We start from the raw sequence: 21,085 nt of genomic DNA, 5'->3' as shown, positions 1-21,085 counted from the left end.
TTTTTCCTCTTTAAAGATTAACTATTATTTTTGTTTGAATTGCATTGCTGTTTGCTGATTAAGTCATTAATTGATGTAGTCATAAAAATACAATTGTCAACACTGCTTCCTAATTATTTGATCTGACATTTTTGTGTATGGTTTTTTTTCTTAGCTTTTCATGAAAATAATTAATAATTCCCAGAACAATTGAGGTTGGTAGGGACCTCTGGAGGTCATCTGATCCAAATCCACTGCTCAGGCAGGGCCACTTAGAACAGGTTGGCCAGGACCACTTCCAGACGGCTTTTGTGTATCTCCAAGGGTAAAGACTGCACAACCTCTGTGGGCAACCAGTGCCAGCACCCTCACAGGAATCCAAAAAAAAACCACCACCAAAACACAACAAACAAAAATCAAAGAAACAACAAAAAAACCACACAAAAAAAAAAAACCAAAACCACCCCCCAAAAAAGTGTTTTCTGATGTTCAGTGGGTCCCTCCTGTTTTTCACTTTGTGCCCCTGGGCTCTTGTCCTGTTAGTGGGCACCACTGAAAGGCGCCTGGCTCTGCCTCCCTTGAGGTATTTGTTTGGATTGATCACATTTCCCTAGATTGATCACATTTCTCCCCTTAAGCCTTTTCTTCTCCAGGCTGAACAGCCGCAGCGCGCTCAGCCTTTCCTCATAGCTGAAATCTCTGATTCTTTTTAGGTGGAATGTAGCGATAGATTCCTTTTAGGTGGAATTAACTTTGAATATAAATTGGCCACTTGTTCATCTTCCTTTCATTGCTTCTATATTAGTCCATTTTAATACTATTTTTTGGGGTTGTAACTTCTCTAAAATATTTTGTATTCTACTTCTGATCTTGGATTAATCTTTTAATTCTGTTGGAGAAGTTTCTATTCTGAACGGTGGTGCCTGGCAGTGACCTTATAATAGCTGAAATTAATGTATTCAGATAGTAGACTTTTTTAAAAAAATGAGCTTGAGTCCTTATAAATAATAAAATCAAGCAAAAAAATCTGGGGCTCATGTGGCATTATCAATCTAGACTATAATTAGTGTCTGAAAAATTATACTTGCTAGTTGGTAGTTCAAAAGTACTTTTCCTATTGAGATGGCATGATGAGACTGCAACATTTCTAAATACTTAAACAGTAGCTACCAAGATAATATTACTCTTATAATTGATGTTTTGGTATAATAGAATATGCCTTAGGTAGTGGCTGTTTAAAATCTTTGCCTGTTTGCAGTCCTGTATAAACACTATTTCTTTTCCAATTACAGAAATTAGAAAAAGAAGAAAGTAAGAAAATAATGTCATCATTTTCTAAATTGGAAAATACTTGATTTGTTTATTAAAAATTGAGGCACTTTGAGACTTTATTCTTCAAAACTAATAATTGAAACTAACTTTGTCCTATGAAAAGAAAAAAGCAAATTTCAGGCAAAGTTGAATATTAAATGATTCCATTGATGAAAAATATGTAGCTAGTGCTTTTCGGTGAGTAGCGAGTGTCCAGTATATGACACTGTCTCTTCTCCACAGCATCAATAAGTATTTATAATACCTAGTAAAATAATTGTAACTGCAAAGCATTTGATGCATTAGTCATTTTTGTTACTCGAAGTATAAGCCAAACCATAATGAAGATTTTATTAAAACAGCTGTGGCATAGCTGTTGTGAGAATGCCTCAAAATTTTGGGGATACAGATGGTTATTTTGGTCTAAAAAGGAAAATTCTTTTTACCTTATTTTATGTGAGAGGTCAGAAAGTCGAGAATCCTAAATAGGTTTTCAGTCAGTCAAAGGAATGTAAACACTGATGTAATACAGATTCAGAGGAGATTTTTTTCTAAATTATTATTATTGTTGTTGTTACTTAAACCGAAAAGAAATGTTATGAGGAATCAAAACCCTGATAATGGTTTCAAGATGTCTAGTGGAAGGTGGTTTTGATCCCTCTAATGATTGTTTACTAGAACAAATTTGACAGGGGGGGAAGCATTCATGATTTAGGATGACTTCCTAATGAATGTGTTTCAGAGCTCAGTTACGGTATGCTTTTGAAGGTGACGTTATATCAACTAACAATTCCAAACCAGGCAAGAAGATCTTAACTTACATACTACCTCACCATCTGCAGGAGCAAGGAACCCTCTGAAATAATGGTTTATACTATCACTTCTCTCTCTACTTAGAAATTCAGGAAAGATATTGGAAATACTCGAATAAACTTGCATCCCCATTATTTTTTTTTTTCTGTACGTAAAGAATGCTTGAATAAGATGTGAAATTTAAGTGCAGTAACTTGTTGCAGCTGTAATGCAGTTGGTTTAAAACAGCTGTTCAGAGAAATAAAGTGGAAGGTGCAGGTGGCTAAGGACATCTGCACTGAGGATTTCACTAAGAACACAAGTTGCAACTACTGAATGTTTTCGCCTGATTGGCATACAAGTGCCGGCAGAGAGTTTTAATAAAAATAATTGTATTGGTCAAGGTCCCGTTTCATCACTACAATTCTGTTTTTGTTTGGCTCATATTAAATTACAGTCCCTGTAGGGAGTGAGGCTGTGCCCATGTATTCACATCCAGCATAAGGAGTGATCTGTTGGTCCAGTCTTCCTGCTAGTATGCAGAGACTGGTAACGTACTCACGGTGGGAGTTGGAGCTGAAGACCAGTTCAATTGATACATATTCTCTGTGTAGACTTAGCAGTGCTTCCCTCTTTCCTCAACTTTAATAAATTGTGTCAGTTTTAGCTTTTCTAGGTAATATTTAGTGGTCAGCAGGAACTAAGTCAATCAGAAAATACCAGAGAGTTTCTTTCTGTCATCAGCCAGAAGAAACTTCCTGGCTTTGTTATAGAAAGGAAGATTTGGAAGAACTCTTTTACAAGGAAGTTAATAGAAATTTCCTTGTGAGAAAGTTTTTGGAAAAAAAAAATGAAAAAATTGAAAAGAACTCTTTTTATCCAAGTTTATTACTAGTTAGCACAATGCTCTGGTTTCCAATACTTCTTTTGAGCTTGCCTGGATCTTTTAATGCAATTAAGGTATATGTTGTATGTCAGGTAATAAATATGTTAGGGTACAGGAGGTTTGTATTAGCTACTACAACCATGTCTGCCAACGTTGGTTTGCATAGAAGTGTCAAAAAATTGTAGTCTTGGAGCTATTAATCCCCAAGCGTGAGTGGCATTAAAGAAGGGAGTGTATGTGTGCACACACAAAAAAAGGGGGCAAGCAAGGTCCTCTTGATACTTAGGGCCACATGTGCAGATTTACACCTACCTGCCTATTTTATGGAATAAAATTGGTCAAACAAATGATTCAACTAAAAAGATAAGCTTTATTTTTTTTTTTAAGAAAAAGCCAACTATACCTTCAGATTTAGCCAAATACTTAAGTTTCTAATGAACTACTGCAAAATCTGCTGTAACAAAGTAACTTTTTTTTTTTCTTTTCTTGCTGTATTTAACTTTCCTGACCCACCCTAAAACTAGTGTGGTTTTGTTGACTTGGCTTTCAGACAGGATTGCTTCCCCAGTTTCTTGAACTATGCAATTACATAGGACAAAATGGCTGCAAGCAAAGGGAGGACAAGCCTTCCACTTTTAGCAATAGCCATAACTTCATTTTAGATCTGAAAGAACAGTAAAACTATGGAAAAATTTTGTAGCTATGTCAGTGAACAGTTAGGTTGTTTTTCCACACGTGGGATCTGTACTCAGAGATGAAGGGGTGTAAGAGAGCAGCAGTTAGTGGCTGTGTAGACTTTGTAATTCACTGAGTCTGAGAATTTTAAGGAATTGAAAATGTGCTTATTAATTTTTTTATTTATTTCAGAATCTACTTTGAACTATTCTGACCCTCAACAGTTAAATGGTTGCGTCTTAAAACTTAACTCGTTAAAAGAAACTGTAACTGTCAGTAGTAATAGTCATTAGGAAAGGGAACTAGAAGTTTCTAGCTACAATTTTTTTTGTCTTTTTTTTTTCCTCCTGTGGTTCCCCCCCCCCCCAAAAAAAAAAAAAAAAAAAGAGGAACAAACAGTTGATTCCAGATTCTTGTATTGTAATACAGAGATAGTTGATAGTTAACGATTTTCAACTTCAGTGAAGTCAGATCTGAATTAAACTAACTTCCACAAATACTTGCCTTTGCTTTCACAAAATGTATAAAGCAGTAGAACGTGATGCAGATCACAGAATCATAGCACTTGCAAATCTGTTAGATATTTTTTTGAATTGCCAGGTTTTACAGTTCTGTGTTCAGAACCTTCTGTCTGAAAAATTGCAAAGCTTCCTTTAGAGGACCTATGATACTTTTAAAATTATCCTTCTGTTTGGAAGGTTTTTGCTTTGAATGTAACAGTTTGCAGTGTTGGTTATTGTTCATTTGCCTGGCCAGTTTTCTTTATTCCTTTGTCTTCTATTTTTTTATAACTTACTGAATGTATTGTTTGTTTTAGTTCAAAAAAACCCACCCATGATTACTTATAAAGTGTTTATTGGATTATGACAGTTACAGGGAAGCGTACAAAGTTTTGGATCTGTTTCTGAGGTTCTTTCATAAAATACTCATTTTAAATGTAATAATTTTCCAAAGCAAATGTTTCTTTTGTGTATTTGGTACTAATATTAGGACTTCTGCTTTCTTATGGCCTTGTTTCTGGTGAATTACCAATACCATTTGAATACTATAGGTAGTATTACAATATCCTTTTTTATGGAAAAAAAATAAAACCAAGAAAGGCTGTTTTCTGTACGTACATATCAAACTAAGTACTTGCAGTATTTAAACACTACTTCTTCCTAGAAATGTGTGAATTAAATTCCTCCATTCACCGCAAGATTGTATTACTGCATTACCCATTTGCAGTGCCATTTGAAGTTACTATATTATTTAAGTGATTGCTTTTCATTTCCTGTCCTCAGAAGTCCTAATGATTTTGTTCTGTTAAAGCATGTGTCTTAATTGTGCTGGGTGCAGGGGGAGGTGTGCTGTGTTGAGCATAACAAAATTTTTTTTCTACCAGGCTTCAGTCTCTGAAGAAGCTGATGATGTTCACCTGTTTTGGATTTTGATGTGAAAATACCGAACCTTATTTTGTGACTTGTTATACCGCTAGGTTGCTGTTTGCTATATTACTTTTTCTGATGTAAATAGCCTTCACCATAGGATTGCTTTCCAGCTTATAGATTTTTGTTTTCAGCTAGAAGGTCAAGAAACTCTAGAAGTACTCTGACCAGTAGTTTCTCCTTTCCTGTGTATACATTCTGTAGTTGCATAGAACTAGCTTATAAAAAGAGGTTAGTGGCTTTAATTTCATGAAAACCTTTTGTTTTTTTAGAGAGAAGATGATGAAGAAATGCAAGCCTTAAAAGAGAAATTGAAGTACTGGCAAAGGCTGCGCCATGATCTTGAAAGAGCACGTTTGTTGATCGAACTTATACGTAAGCGTGAAAAGTTAAAAAGAGAACAGGTAAATGGACCACCTTTTAATTTGGTGAAACTTCTCTGAAGGAAAGATAGTTTAAGTATTTTCACACAGAGTTTTTGCAATAGGAAGACTGCAGAGTTTGTCTTTTAACCCTCATGTAGGATCAAAAAATATATGTGCATGCGTGCCTCATATATAAAGTTAATGTGGAATCGTAGAATGCTTTGAGTTTGAAGGGACCATTACAGGTCATCTAATCCAACCCCCTGCAATGAGCAGGGACCAAGTAGATCAGGTTGCTCAGAGTCCCGTCCAGCCTGAATGTTTTCAGGGATGGGGCATCTACCACTTCTCTGGGCAACCTGTCCCAGTAATTCACCACCCTCACTGTAAAAAATGTCATCCTTAAATCTAGTCTGAATATCTACTCTCTTCTAGTTTAAAACTATTACTGCTTGTGGTGTTGCAACAGACCTGACTAAAAAGTCTGTCCCCATCTTTCTTGTAAGCCCTCTTTAAGTATTTAAAAACCACAGTAAAGTTTCCCCGGAGCCTTCTCTCCTCCGGGCTGAACAAGTGCAACTCTCTCAGCCTGTCTTCATAGGAGAGGTGTTCCATCCCTCTGATCATTTTTGTGACCCTCCTCTGGACCCAGTTGAACCTGTCCATGTCTTTCCTGTGCTGCGGACCCCAGAGCTGAAGGCAGTACTCTAGGTGGGGTCTCACGGGAGCTGAGTAGAGGGGGAGAATCACCTCTCTCAACCTGCTGGCCATGCTTGTTTTGATGCAGCTGAGCATACAGTTGGCCTTCTGGGCTGCAAGTGCACATTGCTGGCCCGTGTTCAACTTTTCATCCATCAGTACCCCCAAGTCTTTCTCCTCAGGGCTGTTCTCAATCCCTGCATCCCTTAAGCTGTATTGGTACTGGGGGTTGCCCTAATTTAGGTGCAGGACCTTGCATTTGGCCTTCTTGAACCTTATGAGGTTCACATGGGTCCACTTCTTGGGTTTGTCCAGGTCCCTCTGCATGGCATCCTATCACTCAGGTGTGTCAACTGTACAAGTCTGCTTGGTGTTGTCTGCAGATTTGCTGGGAGTGCACTTGATCCCACTGCCCATGTCATTGATGAAGATATTAAACTGTACTGGTCCCAGTACAGACCACTAAAGGACACCACTTGCACTGATCTTCCTTTGGACATTGAGCCATTGATTACTGCTCTCTGGATGTGACTATCTAGCCAGTTCCTTATCCACCAAATTGTCAGTCCATCAAATCCATATCTCTCCAATTTAGGGAGAAGGATGTTGTGGGTGACCATGTCAAAGGCCTTGCAGAAGTCCAGATAGATGCCATCTGTAGCTCTTCCCTTGTCCACAGATGTGGTCACTCCACCATAGAAGGCTGCTAGTTTGTTCAGGCAAGATTTGCCCTTGAAGCCATGCTGTCTGTCCCAAATAACCTCCCTGTCCTCCATGTGCCTTAGCATAGTTTCTAGAAGGATCTGTTCCATGGTCTTCCCAGGCACAGAGGTGAGGCTGACAGGTTGGTAGTTCCCACAGTCCTCCTTTCTATGCTTTTTTAAAATGGGTGCAGTGTTTCCCTTTTTCCAGTCATCAGGGACTTCACCTGACTGCCAGGACTTTTCAAATATCATGGAGAGTGGCTTGGCAACTTGCGTCAGCCAGTTCCTTCCGGACTCTGGGATTCATCTTGTTGGGTCCCATAGGTTTATATACGTTCAGGTTCCTCAGGTGGTCATGAACCTGATCTTTAGTGGGAGGGACTTTGCTCCCCCAGTCCACATCTTGTGGTCCATCTACTCACGAGGTGTGGGCAGAGGTTGCCAGTGAAGACTGAGGCAAAAAAGTTGTTGAGTACCTCAGCCTCCTCTTCATCCATTGTTACGTTCGCCAGTCATGTTCATTGCAGGGGGTATGCTTTCTTTGACCTTCCTTTTCTGGCTGACTTATCTTTAGAAGTCCTTCTTACCACTCTTTTTGTCCCTTGCCAAGTTCAGCTCCACCCATGCTTTGGCCTTCCTGATCCCATCTGTACATAACTGGGCAGTGTCCTTATACTCTTCCCAGGATACCTGTTCCTGCTTGCAGTGCCTGTGCATTTCCTTCTTGCCCTTTAGTGTGACCAGCAGGTCTTGACTTGCCTGTTCTGGTCTCTTAACTTCCTTTCCTGATTTCTTACACCTAGGGATCAAGAGCTCTTGCACTTTATGGAAAATGTCCTTAAAGATCTGCCAGGTCTGTTCTGTTCCTTGTCCTTGAGGACAGTTTCCCAGGGGTTTCTATTGACTAACTTCTTGAACAGCTGGAGGTTTGCTTTCCTAAAATTCAGGGTCCTGACTTTACTCTTCACCTGACCCATATCTGTCAGGGCTGTGAACTCCACCAGTGCCTGATCACTGCAGCCCAGGCTGCCTCCAATCCCGATGTCTCCAGTTGGCTCACTTCTGGTGGTGACTTAACAGATCCAGTACTTCATCCCCTCTGGCCAGGCTGTGTATTACCTGGCCTAAGAAGTTATCCTTAATGGACTCCAGGAGTCTCCTGGATTGGCTACAGCTCACTGTACTACTTTTCCAGCAGATGTTGGGATGGTTGAAGTCCCCCAGAGTGATGAGAGCCTGTGAGCCTGATGCCTCCTGTAGCTGGGATAAGAAGGCTTTGTCGATAGGCTCCCTGTGACCAGGCAGCCTGTAGTGAACACCAGCCACAAGGTTCCCTTTGCCTTGAACTCTTAATTCTTACCCATAAGCTTTCAACCTGCTCATGGCTATTCTTCAGAGACAGCTTTTTCACAGTTTTAGTTCTTGATGTAGAGGGTGACCCTTCTGTCCCTCCTTCCTTGGCTGTCCCTTCTGAACAGCCTTCAGCCGTTGATAACCACTCTGCAGTCATGGGATTTGTCCCACCAAGTTTCACTGATGGCAACTGGGTCATAGCTTTCTAGCAGCACAGTGGACTCCAGCTCTTCTTGTTTGTTGCCCATGCTGTGTGCGTTGGTGTAGAGAAATTATTTAACAATCCATTTTGTTAGACTAGTAGAGACAATTGGTTTCTGAAGAACTGTAGAAATTTTGATCTCTACAAGCTTTCCCAATACATGTGCCTATACTGAGTAGCACTTTTATTCTTCTGTCACCAAAAAATAAAGCTGCATCTGAGTCCTACAAGACTAGAGTTAACATTGCTGGGAGAAGAGATTTGATGAAGTGATAATGCCGAAAGATAGCATTTGATATGAAAACCTCGAAAGCAAAATGTTTGCACTTAAGAGTCTTTGTCCTTATCTATAAAAGCACTATTCCATTTTTACTTTTTGCAAGCTGTGAACGTTGATTGCAAGCTTACATAGTTTGTAATTCTTGAGTGCTTTCTGGAATTTTCATGCATCATTCCTGTACATTTACATATCACTTCCAATACATATGTATTTTATGTGTGTACGTGCATCTGTAGTGTTTTTATTATATGTATACACGCACCCCATTAATGTGTCATTAAGCATTTATTTTTGCCATAATGACACTGTTCAAATGTTGATAAATCCTTTTAAATGGCCTGAAAATAAAACTATAGAGGACTTGTAATATTGCTAAAAATAATGAAAATTCTGAAGGATGATCAAGTACTTGAATACGTTGTTGATTCTGGTTTTTTTAAATTATTGTCTTGGAATTTACAGTAAACATTGTTTTTAAAATTACTTTTTGTTTTGGCCTTAGGTAGCCTGTAAATGTTCATCGGTTTCTCTTTTTACACTTTGAACATGGCAATACAACGGAAATTTAATTTTAAACATGTTAACTTCAAATTGTTGGTCATGTTTTCAAATTGTTGGCAAAGTGTGAAGCTGTTATGTAACATCTTTTCAAAGAAAAATACAGTTAAAAAAATGGAAAATAATTCATAGATAAAATACAAATTTGAGTTCTGAGAAGCTGGAGTTGAAGTCGAGTCTACAATGAGGGGATGAGAATGACTTTTCTTATAAAGTCATCAGCTGAAAATGTTTGTCAGACAAATGCCAACTGATGATATTGAAAGTAGCATTAAACTTAAATACATTTATATTGTATTCCATGTCTAAAGTACTTCGCTATTGCTGCAAAACAACTTTAAAAGGGTATCTTAATGAAAAATGCTCTGTTGGATAATTATTACTACTTTAGGTCAAGATTGAGCAGGTTGCTATGGAACTGCAGCTTACTCCATTCACTGTACTTCTGCGATCAGTTCTGGACCAGCTGCAGGAAAAGGATTCTGCTCGTATATTTGCTCAGCCAGTGAACCTTAAAGAGGTATGTTTTGTTTCCTTATGTTTAGATATGACTTGGTGGCCCTTGAGTACAAGAAAGAAATCATTGCATGCAGAGTTGGGAGCAATGTTAACTTCTAATCTCTATTCTGATAATTTACATTATGAGTTATAACTTGCTGCTATGAAAGTCTATGCTTATATACCAAAATAATTTCTGGGAAATACTTGTACAGAATGACGTGGGTACATATTGATCTTTTGCAATAAGATTATTTGATATAGCAAACTCAAAGGGTGCCTGAAAATTTGAATGTAGATGCTGTGTTCTTGTTTGCAGGTGATACTCGTTTTCATTCACCGGGAAACTAGATACAGAGTGTCTGTGCATATGTGCATATGCCCATATACAACACACGTGTATAAATAATATGTAAACATGCATGCCTATATACATTGTATATATGTGTACGTTTGCTACATACACATGTATATATTATACATACGTACACATATGTATAAACATATTTCTAAGTAGGCGGATGCATAAATACGTGTATAACATGTATATAAAACCACAGAATTCTAAAATCATGTAGTTTCAGCATCTATTAGCAGAGCTCCAGCTTGTTGCCCAAGATGCAGGGTCTTGTAATACGTGAAGTTCTGTTGGCATGCAAACGTTTGCAATATCAAGATGTGCAATTCTAAGCTACATCTTAAAGTTCTTGATTTGAGGTGTTACAAAAGATGTTTAAAAATGTGGATCAGTTAATAGCTAATGTTATTTTGTCTGTAATAAGATAATTTTACCCATTTGTGTTTTAAATATTTATTCAAAGGTTCCAGACTATTTGGATCATATTAAACATCCTATGGATTTCTCTACCATGCGAAAACGGTTAGATGCTCAAGGCTATAAAAACCTCAGTGAGTTTGAAGAAGACTTCAATCTTATCATAGATAACTGTATGAAATACAATGCAAAAGATACAATATTCTATAGAGCTGCAGTGCGGTTAAGAGATCAAGGAGGTGTAGTTCTCAGGCAAGCTAGGCGAGATGCTGAAGGAATCGGTTATAATAATGAAACTGGAATGCACTTACCTGAACGGCCTAAACTTGAGTCACCCCAGCCTTTCTCTTGGGAAGATGGTAAGATGTTTTTCAATTACTTTTAAAAGTTGCTTTTTTTTCATTACATACAGCCTGTACATTCCATACAAATGTTGTAATGTTGCTGTTCAGTTTGCTAAGTGTTCACACCCCTCTGCTTAAAAACATTGCTTGAAAGGTTCAAGTGTTTCTATTCTACTACATCTGTTGCTAGAAAACAGTGTTATCCAGATTTTGATGCTGACAATGCCAGAACCTAATTTAACAAGATACATGAAAAAGGTTTTTAAATAGAGTGCTTTTTCACATGATTGTATGTGCTTTAAAGTCATGGAAAATGGCTACCAGTGCACGTAAACTTAAGCACATTCTTAAATAACGTACTGAATTAAAAAATCAAGTACACTTGTAATACTAGGAATTAAAATTACTTCTGACACAGACATCAGTTGTATGAGGTTTTGGCAGTGAAGGACAGTAATTAACATGTTTCTTTTATAACCATAATTTTGCCCTTCTCTTTGACAAGAAGGAAATCATCTATTAGGGTGAGAAGAATTAATTAGTCTTCCTTCTGACCTTTTAATTCTTTGCTCTGCTACTTAGCTTTCTTGTTCAAAATGCTGATCAAGAAGAATAATAATTATATAGTAGGAATTCATTTAGACATTTCTTCACTGGTAACGGTGAAGCTACTAAGACTTTAAGTAGCTATTTGATGATATTTTTTAATTCTGGCAAGTGAATTTTATTCTTTTTTTCCTCCTGTTGGTGGTGGTATTCTGGGAAACACTAACACGTTTCCAATTATACATGTTTTGACTTCAGTGGATAGGTTACTGAATCCTGCAAACAGGGCGCATATGTCCTTGGAAGAACAGCTGAGAGAGTTGCTAGAAAAACTGGATCTCACCTGTGCAATGAAATCCAGTGGGTCAAGGAGCAAAAGAGCAAAGCTGTTAAAGAAAGAAATCAGCATTATTCGCAACAAACTAAGTCAGCAACACAACCAAGCTCCTCAAATAGAATCAGGTATTGGAAGTTTTGAAGAAGAAAGTGCAGCGTTAGAACAAGATGGAGAAGAAGAAGGTAAGATTTTAAACCATGTTTAAATCAGTACTGTTCCAAATGTCTTCAGTCAGGTGCTTTAATCATGTGAATTAAAGAATTGTTTTACTGTTATTACTATGAATATTATTTAATTTTTAAATGGATAAAATAGCCACTTAATCACAACAAATGTTTTCAGAATATGAGAATGATCTTAAACAGAACCGCCCTCCATTATTTTTCACAGTTATAGCAAGGCTTTTTAATAATTGAGGTGTTAAGAATTGAAAATACAGACAATTGTACAAAAAGGAATCAAATGCCTGAGTGGAAAACACACTTTTGGAAATACACTTAAATGCCTAAAATATGTATTAGGGATCATGTGAGCCTAGCTCAGTGGTGCTGAAGACTCTGGCTTTTGTACTATCTTTTATAGCTTTTTGGTTTTTTATTCTCTACTCCAGACTCTGGGGAGGGGGGAGGGTAGGTTTTGGTTGGGGTTTTATTTATTTTAAAATAAACCTAACTATTGATAGGATTTAACAAACTTCACGTTGTAGAATCAAGTCATCTATATCTAACCAGCCTTTCCCCTTGAGCTTCTCTTACTCCTCAAAACATTGGTCTTGGGACTGCATGTGCTTTTGGCAAATTCCCGTTGATTTCAGTGAGAGCACTAACTTTATATTTCAGTTGAATATCATATTTGCATTTTTAGCTTTTAAATCAGTTACTGAGGTCTGTATTGCTCATTTTTAAATTATGCAAAGAAAACCTAGTCTCTCTTAAAAAAAAAAAAGCTATCTTGACTTTCTTTCGCCGTCAGCTCTTCTCTAAAAAGCTAACTTGTGCTTTAGGAGAGTTAAAGAGATGTTTCATTTTGAGTAAATGCATTAAATGGGAGCAGGAAAAAGCTTAAGGGAAAGTGGAAGCATGGTAATAAACAAAGCAGTTTGTGTCTGGTGCAGCTTGTTGCTATCAGAGTTTTTGAAAGGTAAAGTTATTAAAATGACTGTCCTTAACTGCCATTCAAACAGCAGCTTGGTGTTTTAATTCTTATTCATTCAAACAAGTTATATGTTTGAAATTTGAACAACAGTAGAAACAGTGTACATGAATCAGCATGCTTATCTTGCTCTGAGGCTGTTAAGTATTCTTAAAACATTTAATGATTTTTTTAAAATTTTACTTAATCTTCAAATGTTGATGCTACTGAATATAGTTCTTCAGGAATGTAGTTTCTGGCAGATAATGAATACATTTAACTTGTAGCTTAACATTTTTATGACACAGTCTTTCACTGCAGCTGCTGTCCAAAACAGTCCAAAAATGAGTAGTAGCTGTTTTGTTGTATTTACAGTGTGCTTTTTTAGAAAAAGCATAATGAAGAGCATGATCCGGAGTTGATTGGCGTTGTTGTTACAGTTCTGATTTAGTGAAGACTAATAGTCATTAGTTCAAATTTCAGTTCTGAAATGGAAGGTACTTAGAGGAGTGAAGAAAACAAATTGCCAAAAAGAAAGATGAGGAAAGTAGCAGAATCCGTGCCCAGGATCTCTATAGGAGCTGATTTTAGAAGAGCTGTAGATTACTCCCTTGTAATTCTGTTTTCACTTTCTGATCATGTGAAGAATATAGTGCCAGAATAACTAATTTAGGTTTTAGTCTCTAAATAGTTCTCAAGTGTTCTTCTGTGCTTAAATCTTTTTGTGACTATTTTGTAATTAATTGTAAGGAAATCAGAATTTGTTCGCAAAGAACAGTCACCTTGGACATTCTAAACTATAGGCTTTTTTAATTGGTAGTACTTTAAATGTGCTTATCTGATCGTAATTTTCATTCTAAATGTCTTCCTGAAATACTGAAATACTAATTCTAGTGCTTGTGTGCCTTCAAAGGATGTGAGCATAGTGACACTTCATTTTAAAAACATATTTTTAATGTGAACTCTGCTGTTGTTTGATTAAAACAATGGGGCAGAGATTTTTCTGCACTTAGAAGTCATTGATTCCCAAGTAAGCATTGCTGAGCCAAAACCAAAACAACATAGGGTTAATATTTAATCCACTACAGATAAAGGGCTTGAACCCTTGAGTTGTTAACACCTTTTTTCCAGGTGACATAGAAAAATTAACTAAATTTTAAAACTTCATGAGATAGCATAAATATTACACTGGTCTCATACAGTTACTCTAGAGTAAGCATCTTCTTTCTTCTTAATTTAAAAGTATATTTTGGAAGCTAGGAAGAAGGTTTTAATATCTTTTGAGTTGGACAGTTGTGGGTTAGGAAATCCTTCTATTTGGGAATTCTGCAACAGTAGAATGTTTATTTTCTTCCCTGTCACTTGGGATATAAAACTGAAACTAGTTTTGTATGGTCACAGTTATATCTCCGTTGTCTCTTCCCAGCATGGAATTACTGGAATTGACTGGGACATGATCATGTTAGGGGGAGAGAGAAGAATTAAAAACCCAACCAAATGAAAAACCAAAACCCCAAACAAAAAAAAAAGCAAAAAACCAAACCCACCCAAAACAAACCACAAAGAAGAAGGAAGAAAAAATGGTAGAGGGTGGTTTTTCTGATTTTTCCTATCAGGTCTACATTGACAAGTGTGTATTTGCCAACTAGTGGCTAATCAAGCTGCAGGACTTAAGAGATGGTTGTTGGCTCTTTTTCCTCCCCTTAAGGAAATATAAAAGGTTCCACAGCTGTAAAACAGCTTTGCAAATCTTGCCTTTCTGTAAATTTTATACCACGTTTTAGGTCACTCTAGTAAATCAGGTTACAAATACTTTTTTTTTTCTTTTTATGCTTCTGTGATAAAATTTGTCTTAGGCAGGTAAGGTAACTATCGATAAGGTGAAATAGTTAAAAATGTATATTATCAACAATTTTTTTTGAATGGCAGTGTAATTGCATTTAACAGATAATCATCCACTACCCCAATTTTATATTTAAAAAAAAGGATTGATTTTTTTTTTTTTTAGTTAATTAAACTAACATAACTGCATGAGAAGTAAAAAGTATTTTTCTAGGTGTCAATTGTTAACACCAGTTGTAAACACCTACTTTTCTATCCCTGTTACATTCCCAGTATAAAAGTAGGAACTACTAACTAGGACAGATTGTTGCTAGACAAGGTTTGTTTTTAAAATGTTATGCTTTGTTTCCAAACAGAAATTTATTTGGTGGGCTGCACATTTATAGTGAGTTTTATAATAGACTTTATAACTACAGGTTTTCAAAAATCACACTCTATTTATAATTTTTTCAGGAGATAAATCTCCCCCTAAACTTGAACCATCAGATGCATTACCTCTTCCTTCAAACTTGGAGACTAATTCAGAACCACCAACCCTCAAACCAGTAGAACTCAATCCAGAGCAGAGTAAGCTTTACAAAAGAGTAAAATTTGATAATGAATTATATAGCACTTCCATTCAGAAAGAAATAAATGGACACACTCCAGAACACTTACTTGACAGTAATCTCAATGAGTCGACTGTTTCTGCTGTAGCTGAGTCATCAACTGATGTAAACAGACGTACATCCATTCTCTTCTGCAAATCGAAAAGTATAAGCCCCCAAAAGTCTGCAAAGAACACTGAAACCCAGCCAACTTCTCCACAGCTAGGGACCAAAACCTTTTTGTCTGTAGTCCTTCCAAGGTTGGAGACACTTCTGCACCCAAGGAAAAGATCAAGGAGTGCATGTGGAGATTCTGAGGTTGATGATGAGTCCCCTGTAAAGCGCTTGGATACAGGTAAATGTTACAAAACTTATTTGAATGGATGCATCTCGAAAGTTAACATACCTGATAATTTTTTGACATACATGTAATTGGTAATCTTCAGATTTTAGCACTCGGAACAGTTTTTCCTTACATTTGAGTAGTTACAGTTTGGAAAATTAATTTGTGTTGGCCCTATGTAGTTAGACCTGAACCAAGTTTTACTTTTTTCGCTTAGCAGTGGGATCTTTGAATTTACATGTGTGGGTGGGTGCCCTTTTTTTTTTTTTTTTTTTTTTTTTAAGGCAGTGTTCTGTTTTATTTGTTGCAACCAATAGGAAAGGTGAATCAGCACCTTTTTTTTTTTAAAAAATTCCCCGTGAAATTATATGGAAACTTCATATATGGTGCCAAAACTAGAACTCTTGTGAGGAGGAGCATGGAAAATACATCTTCCATGTATGACTTTTCTGCTATAGTGTTACTCCAAGCATATTTTCACATTATGAAACTGATGACTGTGTGTGGGGTGCTTTGTGTACCCATGTATTTTATGGAAGTGTTAAAATCCCAAAGTATAATGACATTTCCCGTGTTTCTTTTTTTTAGTCGGTGCACTTTATTTAAAGTTGAAGAATCTAAGTGTAAGATTATGGTCTTAGTGAGATTTCTCTAAAGAGCATTATAGAAACAAAAAAGTTATCTTGATAACATCGGTGCGGCACAGTTGAAGATGTTAATTACACCTTTTCTTAGTGAACTGTAGTTCTATTTATTGGAGACATTTGAATAAAACCCTCTTTGAGGAAGAACAGCAGCAAAAGGAAATTACTTAAGTATATTTCCTTAACAACAATCCATGGCCATTGCTATGACTTCAATATCACCTTTGAAATAATTATTTTTGTTTCATTGTCATGTTGATAACCCGTATGCAGGTATGAAAACAGCATGTGTATTTTTGTGGGTTTGAGTGAAAGATACAGTAATGTAGTTGAACGTTTATTATGAACATGTGATTCAAAAGCTGTTTGTATAAGATTGGGGGGCATGTGTGTGTGTGTGTGTCTTTTCATTTAGATTCTTGTTTGGGTTTTCTGTTTTGCCTCTTTGGAAAGCCCAGTTTCCATTCTTTTTTCTAACAGCTTGGAAAGAGGTATGGATTTGATGTGGTACTTTAGTTCTGAAGTAGGAATCATGTGAAGGTAGTATGATGATACAAATGAGTTAATCTTCGGTAGTGACATAAAAAGCTTTCATTTCCAAATATTCCAATATACCAGTCTTTAATCTAGGTAATTTCTTACATAGATTGCATTTTATCACATGCACACTGAATAATTTTGTGCTAGATCACACCAGGAATTAATACTGATTCCTTGAATTCTTCATCTTAAAACTTTGTAATTTATTTCTTTTTGTGGAAAAAATGTTTTTATTATATATGAAAACTGACTTAATTCTTGACCAAAGACAATCCCACCAGTTTTCTGAATACATTTAAAATCTTGTCATTTTGTTCCATTTCTGTCTGTGGAGTTAGGCGTATGTGGAGCATATATGCTTTTGATTATCTTCAAAACAAAAAAACCTCAACCCAAACAATTATGGATGTTTTCTTCTTATTTTAGTACTCTTCCCATTTCAGAATTTCTAGGCTTGTGGATTTTTTTTTTTATGTAATATGTAGGCTAGTAACAGGAATAAAATTCAAAAGGTTAAAAGATTACCTTTTTTTAAAAAAAAAAATAAAAAAATTCTGTAGCCTCTTCCTGAAGCTAATGAAGATACGCGCAAAATTAAATTTACAGAGAACTAATACTTAGGGGGTGTTTATATTTAAACCTTTAATTTCTTTGTTCAAGAAGAGACTGTGTATGTGAATTGAAATGTTTTAGCCATATTAAATTCACCTGAAGGTGTTCTAGTTACTCTTTAATAGTATGTTTTATATGGTCCGTACCAATGTGTCAGCTTATCAAGTGTTATTCCAGTGATTCTTTTTCCCTTTACAACTAAATACTTTGCTGTCATGTTGGAGATTTTTTTCCTCATGTTATTCTCAGAGTTGTCTCTCCACACTAATTTAAGCAATTTGCAGTTGGCAGCTATTTTGAACTACGATTCAGCAGGAAACCAGCACAAACCTCAGATGCTTTTCAGGATTTAAACAGAGTTGAATTGTTTTACTTTCGCATAATGCAAACTAGTGTGGATTCATGCAGATGTCTCTGTTCTGATAAAAATAAATTAGATTATACAGTAATATGTTGGGGGTTTTTTCTATCTGGTTATTTTTCACAATATTTTAATTTCATGCTGCTGCTAAGAAACGTTACGATTCAAAAGAATTCAGCAGACATGAGCTTTTCCCTCCAAAGCCATACTGTGATAGAAAAGGTATGTGATTCAGGCTTTTTACATGTGTTCTTTTGAGTTAGCAACTTAACGAGCAATCACTGTCGTTGAAAATGCATTACTGTTGCAGTTTTCTTTGACTGGTGTGAATGGTATATATTCTCAGTTCTAGTGGATACAGGAAAAAAAATCATTTAAAAGGACTTTGCTTGATATACAAAGCATTGAAATTTTTAAGTGATCAAGAGCTGCACTGTCACATCTTTTTTCGTCCTTATCTTTTTATAACCAGTGTGGGGGTTTTGCCATTACTTAAGGATGCTTTATTGTTTTGTCCTTCACCTTACTCAGTCTCCTCAATTTTTCCTGCTTTCATGTCACTCACATGTATTCCTATATGAAGTTCTTCAAAGGAACACGCTAAAGCTAACCTAGTTAAGTAAAACCACGCCTACTTTGTCTGATGTTTTGTTACTCATAGACTGCCTTTTATGCTCTCTTGAATTACATTTGAGGTTGGTGTGCTTGCCAGTTAGTTTCAAGAAAGGCACATACAGGATCCATTGGCATACTATTTTATAAGTATGGTGGTCCTATATGTTGTTAGTTTTCATATACAAAATAATTACTGAACTACTAGCTTTTTTCAGAAATAGGCAATTATTGCACAGCGACTTACCTTCAGAGAGGACTGAAAGCAGTTCACTTTAATACTCAGACCTCCCTTCATATGTCAATCTTCGTTAAAAAAATATGAAACAATAGCATAATGTAACCTTAAATTTTAATTTTGTAGCCTTCTACTAGAGCATTATCACATATAGCACATCTTAGATACACAGCACATCTTTCTCCGTAGTTGCTAAGTGGAAACTGACAAGTACATAGTGGAGAGATGTGTAAAAATTTCCTATACGTATTTGATGTGTCTTGGTTTTACTTCATATGGTATCTAGCAACTTCTAAAAGAAGATAGGTTGTTTTGATTTAGGAAATCTTGGTCACATCAGAGATTGATGATTCTTGAAGTTTAGGCATGGTAGATCTTAACTGCAACAGTTCAATGGCCTTTTCAAAATATCCATTGTATGCTTACCTTCCTCTTTTGCTACAAAGAGTAGTTTTTGGGTTTTGGTTTTTGGTTTTGGGTTTGTTTGGGGTTTTTTTGTCAGGAAATTAGCTGGTGCAGTTATTACATCTGAGAAAAATGAAACTGATTAATGGATAGAAGGTAGATTTTACTGACCATTTGAAACTTTGCCTCTATCAGTTGTGTAGAGGTAGAATAAACTCCTGGAACAAATGATTGTTTTAAGATAACTTCTGAGCATTGTAAAATGCTAGATTAGGTTCAGAATAAATTTTCATGTTGTTCTTGGTTTCACACATTTAGGATAGTAATTTGCAGTTACTGTGTTTACACCCTCTATTTTAATTAGAAACTACTACATAAATATTAAGTTAGTAAGAAACTATGTGAGTACTTAGAATATATTATCTTAAAACAATCATTTTAATTTATAGAATTAAAATTGCAAATAGTGATTATTATAGTGCAGCATGTTGGCTTTTTATTATTTCTTGGCTAGATAGCAGTAATAAAAAAATTAAGTGAAACATGTAATTTACTTGGTATTCTTGCTTCTAGCTACACAGATTTTCTCAAGGCACTGAAACAGATATAAACAAATATTTATAACATGGATCACTGAATTAGTTTTTAACACAGTAAAAAGAGCAGGATTTCTTGGGGGGATGAGGGAATTTATAATTTCTTAATATATACTTTGCATGCAGTTGTCATTATACAACAAACATGCAATTGTACCTTATTAAATCTATTAGTAAATGTTGGGCTGACTTTGTGTCTGCCCAATCACTACAAAATGTTTGACAGCATTTAACTGTCTGCAAATTACCTTTATGTGAATTCCACTTGTATCTGATACAATTGAATATTGTAGCAATGACCATTTTTACTTAAATTTTATTTGGTGTGATAAGTATAGAGATTATATCTGGGTAAGACAGAACACAGGTTCTTTTTTGAATTCTTTCAGTACTTGATTTCTAATAAATCCTTGGCGCTCTGGACCACCAGCCAATTTGATTAAAAATCAAGCTTTACGCAGCATTCAGGAACAATTCTCTAAATGGAAGAAATGAAAGTAAAACATGCATGTCTAAGAACGTAACTTACATCCTCTAAGTTAATAACAAACTTAAACTAGAGATTGCTTAGTGAAAAAACAAATTGTCATGATTACTCGTCTGATTAACATTGACAAGAATGATAATGTATACATATATTCACGAGTAAGATGCAGTTACTTGACTACTTGACTATATCTACTGACAGATCTAGAGTCATTGTACTTTGAATTAAAACTACTCTTTTTGTTTTCTTTTTTCTTTAGATGCATAGTGGTTGTTTCCTGTAAAATCTGATGTGAAGTGTAGTTATCTAAGTACTTAGCGATATCCAAAAACTTCAACTGTTTGCCTTCAGGAAGTTTCAAACCAAAACTTTTTATGGTGCACATGCAAACAAACAAAGCATTGGAGATTGCGAAGGCCTAAAAGGAATTACCCTCTGGCATGTTAGATTTGTCAGTGTATGGACACAGGGACTACAGGGAGCTCCATCCACTGCTGAGTTGTCAGGATAAAATTAGGCTGCACAGCAGCCCGTAAGTACCAAAGAGGCTGAGAAAATGAAGCTTGACTAGAACAGTACGAAAATTATTGGGGGAGATGATAGTGGATTTGTGCTTGGTTTTTTACAAGTTTGGTTGGGGCTTTTTTCTGTGTGTTTGGTGTTTTTTTAATTTTATTTTTTTTTAATTGGATAGTAGGCCACTAAGGAACTTTGACCACTTGCTAAGAAAATAAGCCAGTTTAAGGGGACACATTTGAAAACAACTGAATGCTTAATTTCTTTATTTGTATTTGGCCCACTCAAGCTTTAGACAGGAATTCTGGCAGCCCTGCTGAAGTTTTTGCCAATTTAATTTCTGGAAAAGTTTTGAGAAAGAGGAGATGATTGTTGTAATAAATGTGGAATAAAATAACCGCATAAGACAGAAAGAGGGGGGAAGGAAACTATTATATACC

General features: G+C 36.0%; 1 protein-coding gene across 6 annotated transcripts in view; it reads left to right on the top strand.

The window, feature by feature from the left end:
- The window catches only part of BRD1 (bromodomain containing 1), a 63,929-nt gene that overhangs the window by 19,420 nt on the left and 23,424 nt on the right, over positions 1 to 21,085 (top strand). For 4 of the 6 annotated variants that reach the window (XM_055807714.1, XM_055807713.1, XM_055807715.1 and 1 more), the window contains 5 exons: positions 5,343 to 5,474; positions 9,623 to 9,751; positions 10,551 to 10,863; positions 11,653 to 11,913; positions 15,158 to 15,646. In XM_055807714.1, coding sequence (XP_055663689.1) covers positions 5,343 to 5,474; positions 9,623 to 9,751; positions 10,551 to 10,863; positions 11,653 to 11,913; positions 15,158 to 15,646 — 1,324 coding nt within the window. The remainder of the gene's footprint in view (positions 1 to 5,342; positions 5,475 to 9,622; positions 9,752 to 10,550; positions 10,864 to 11,652; positions 11,914 to 15,157; positions 15,647 to 21,085) is intronic. The other 2 variants (XM_055807716.1, XM_055807717.1) reach the window with 2 other exon arrangements.

Source organism: Falco peregrinus, chromosome 6 (assembly GCF_023634155.1).
Source record: "Falco peregrinus isolate bFalPer1 chromosome 6, bFalPer1.pri, whole genome shotgun sequence".
Classification (NCBI taxonomy): Eukaryota; Metazoa; Chordata; class Aves; order Falconiformes; family Falconidae; genus Falco; species Falco peregrinus.
Note: the sequence above shows the minus strand (reverse complement) of the source record. Positions and strands in the feature narration are given on the sequence as shown.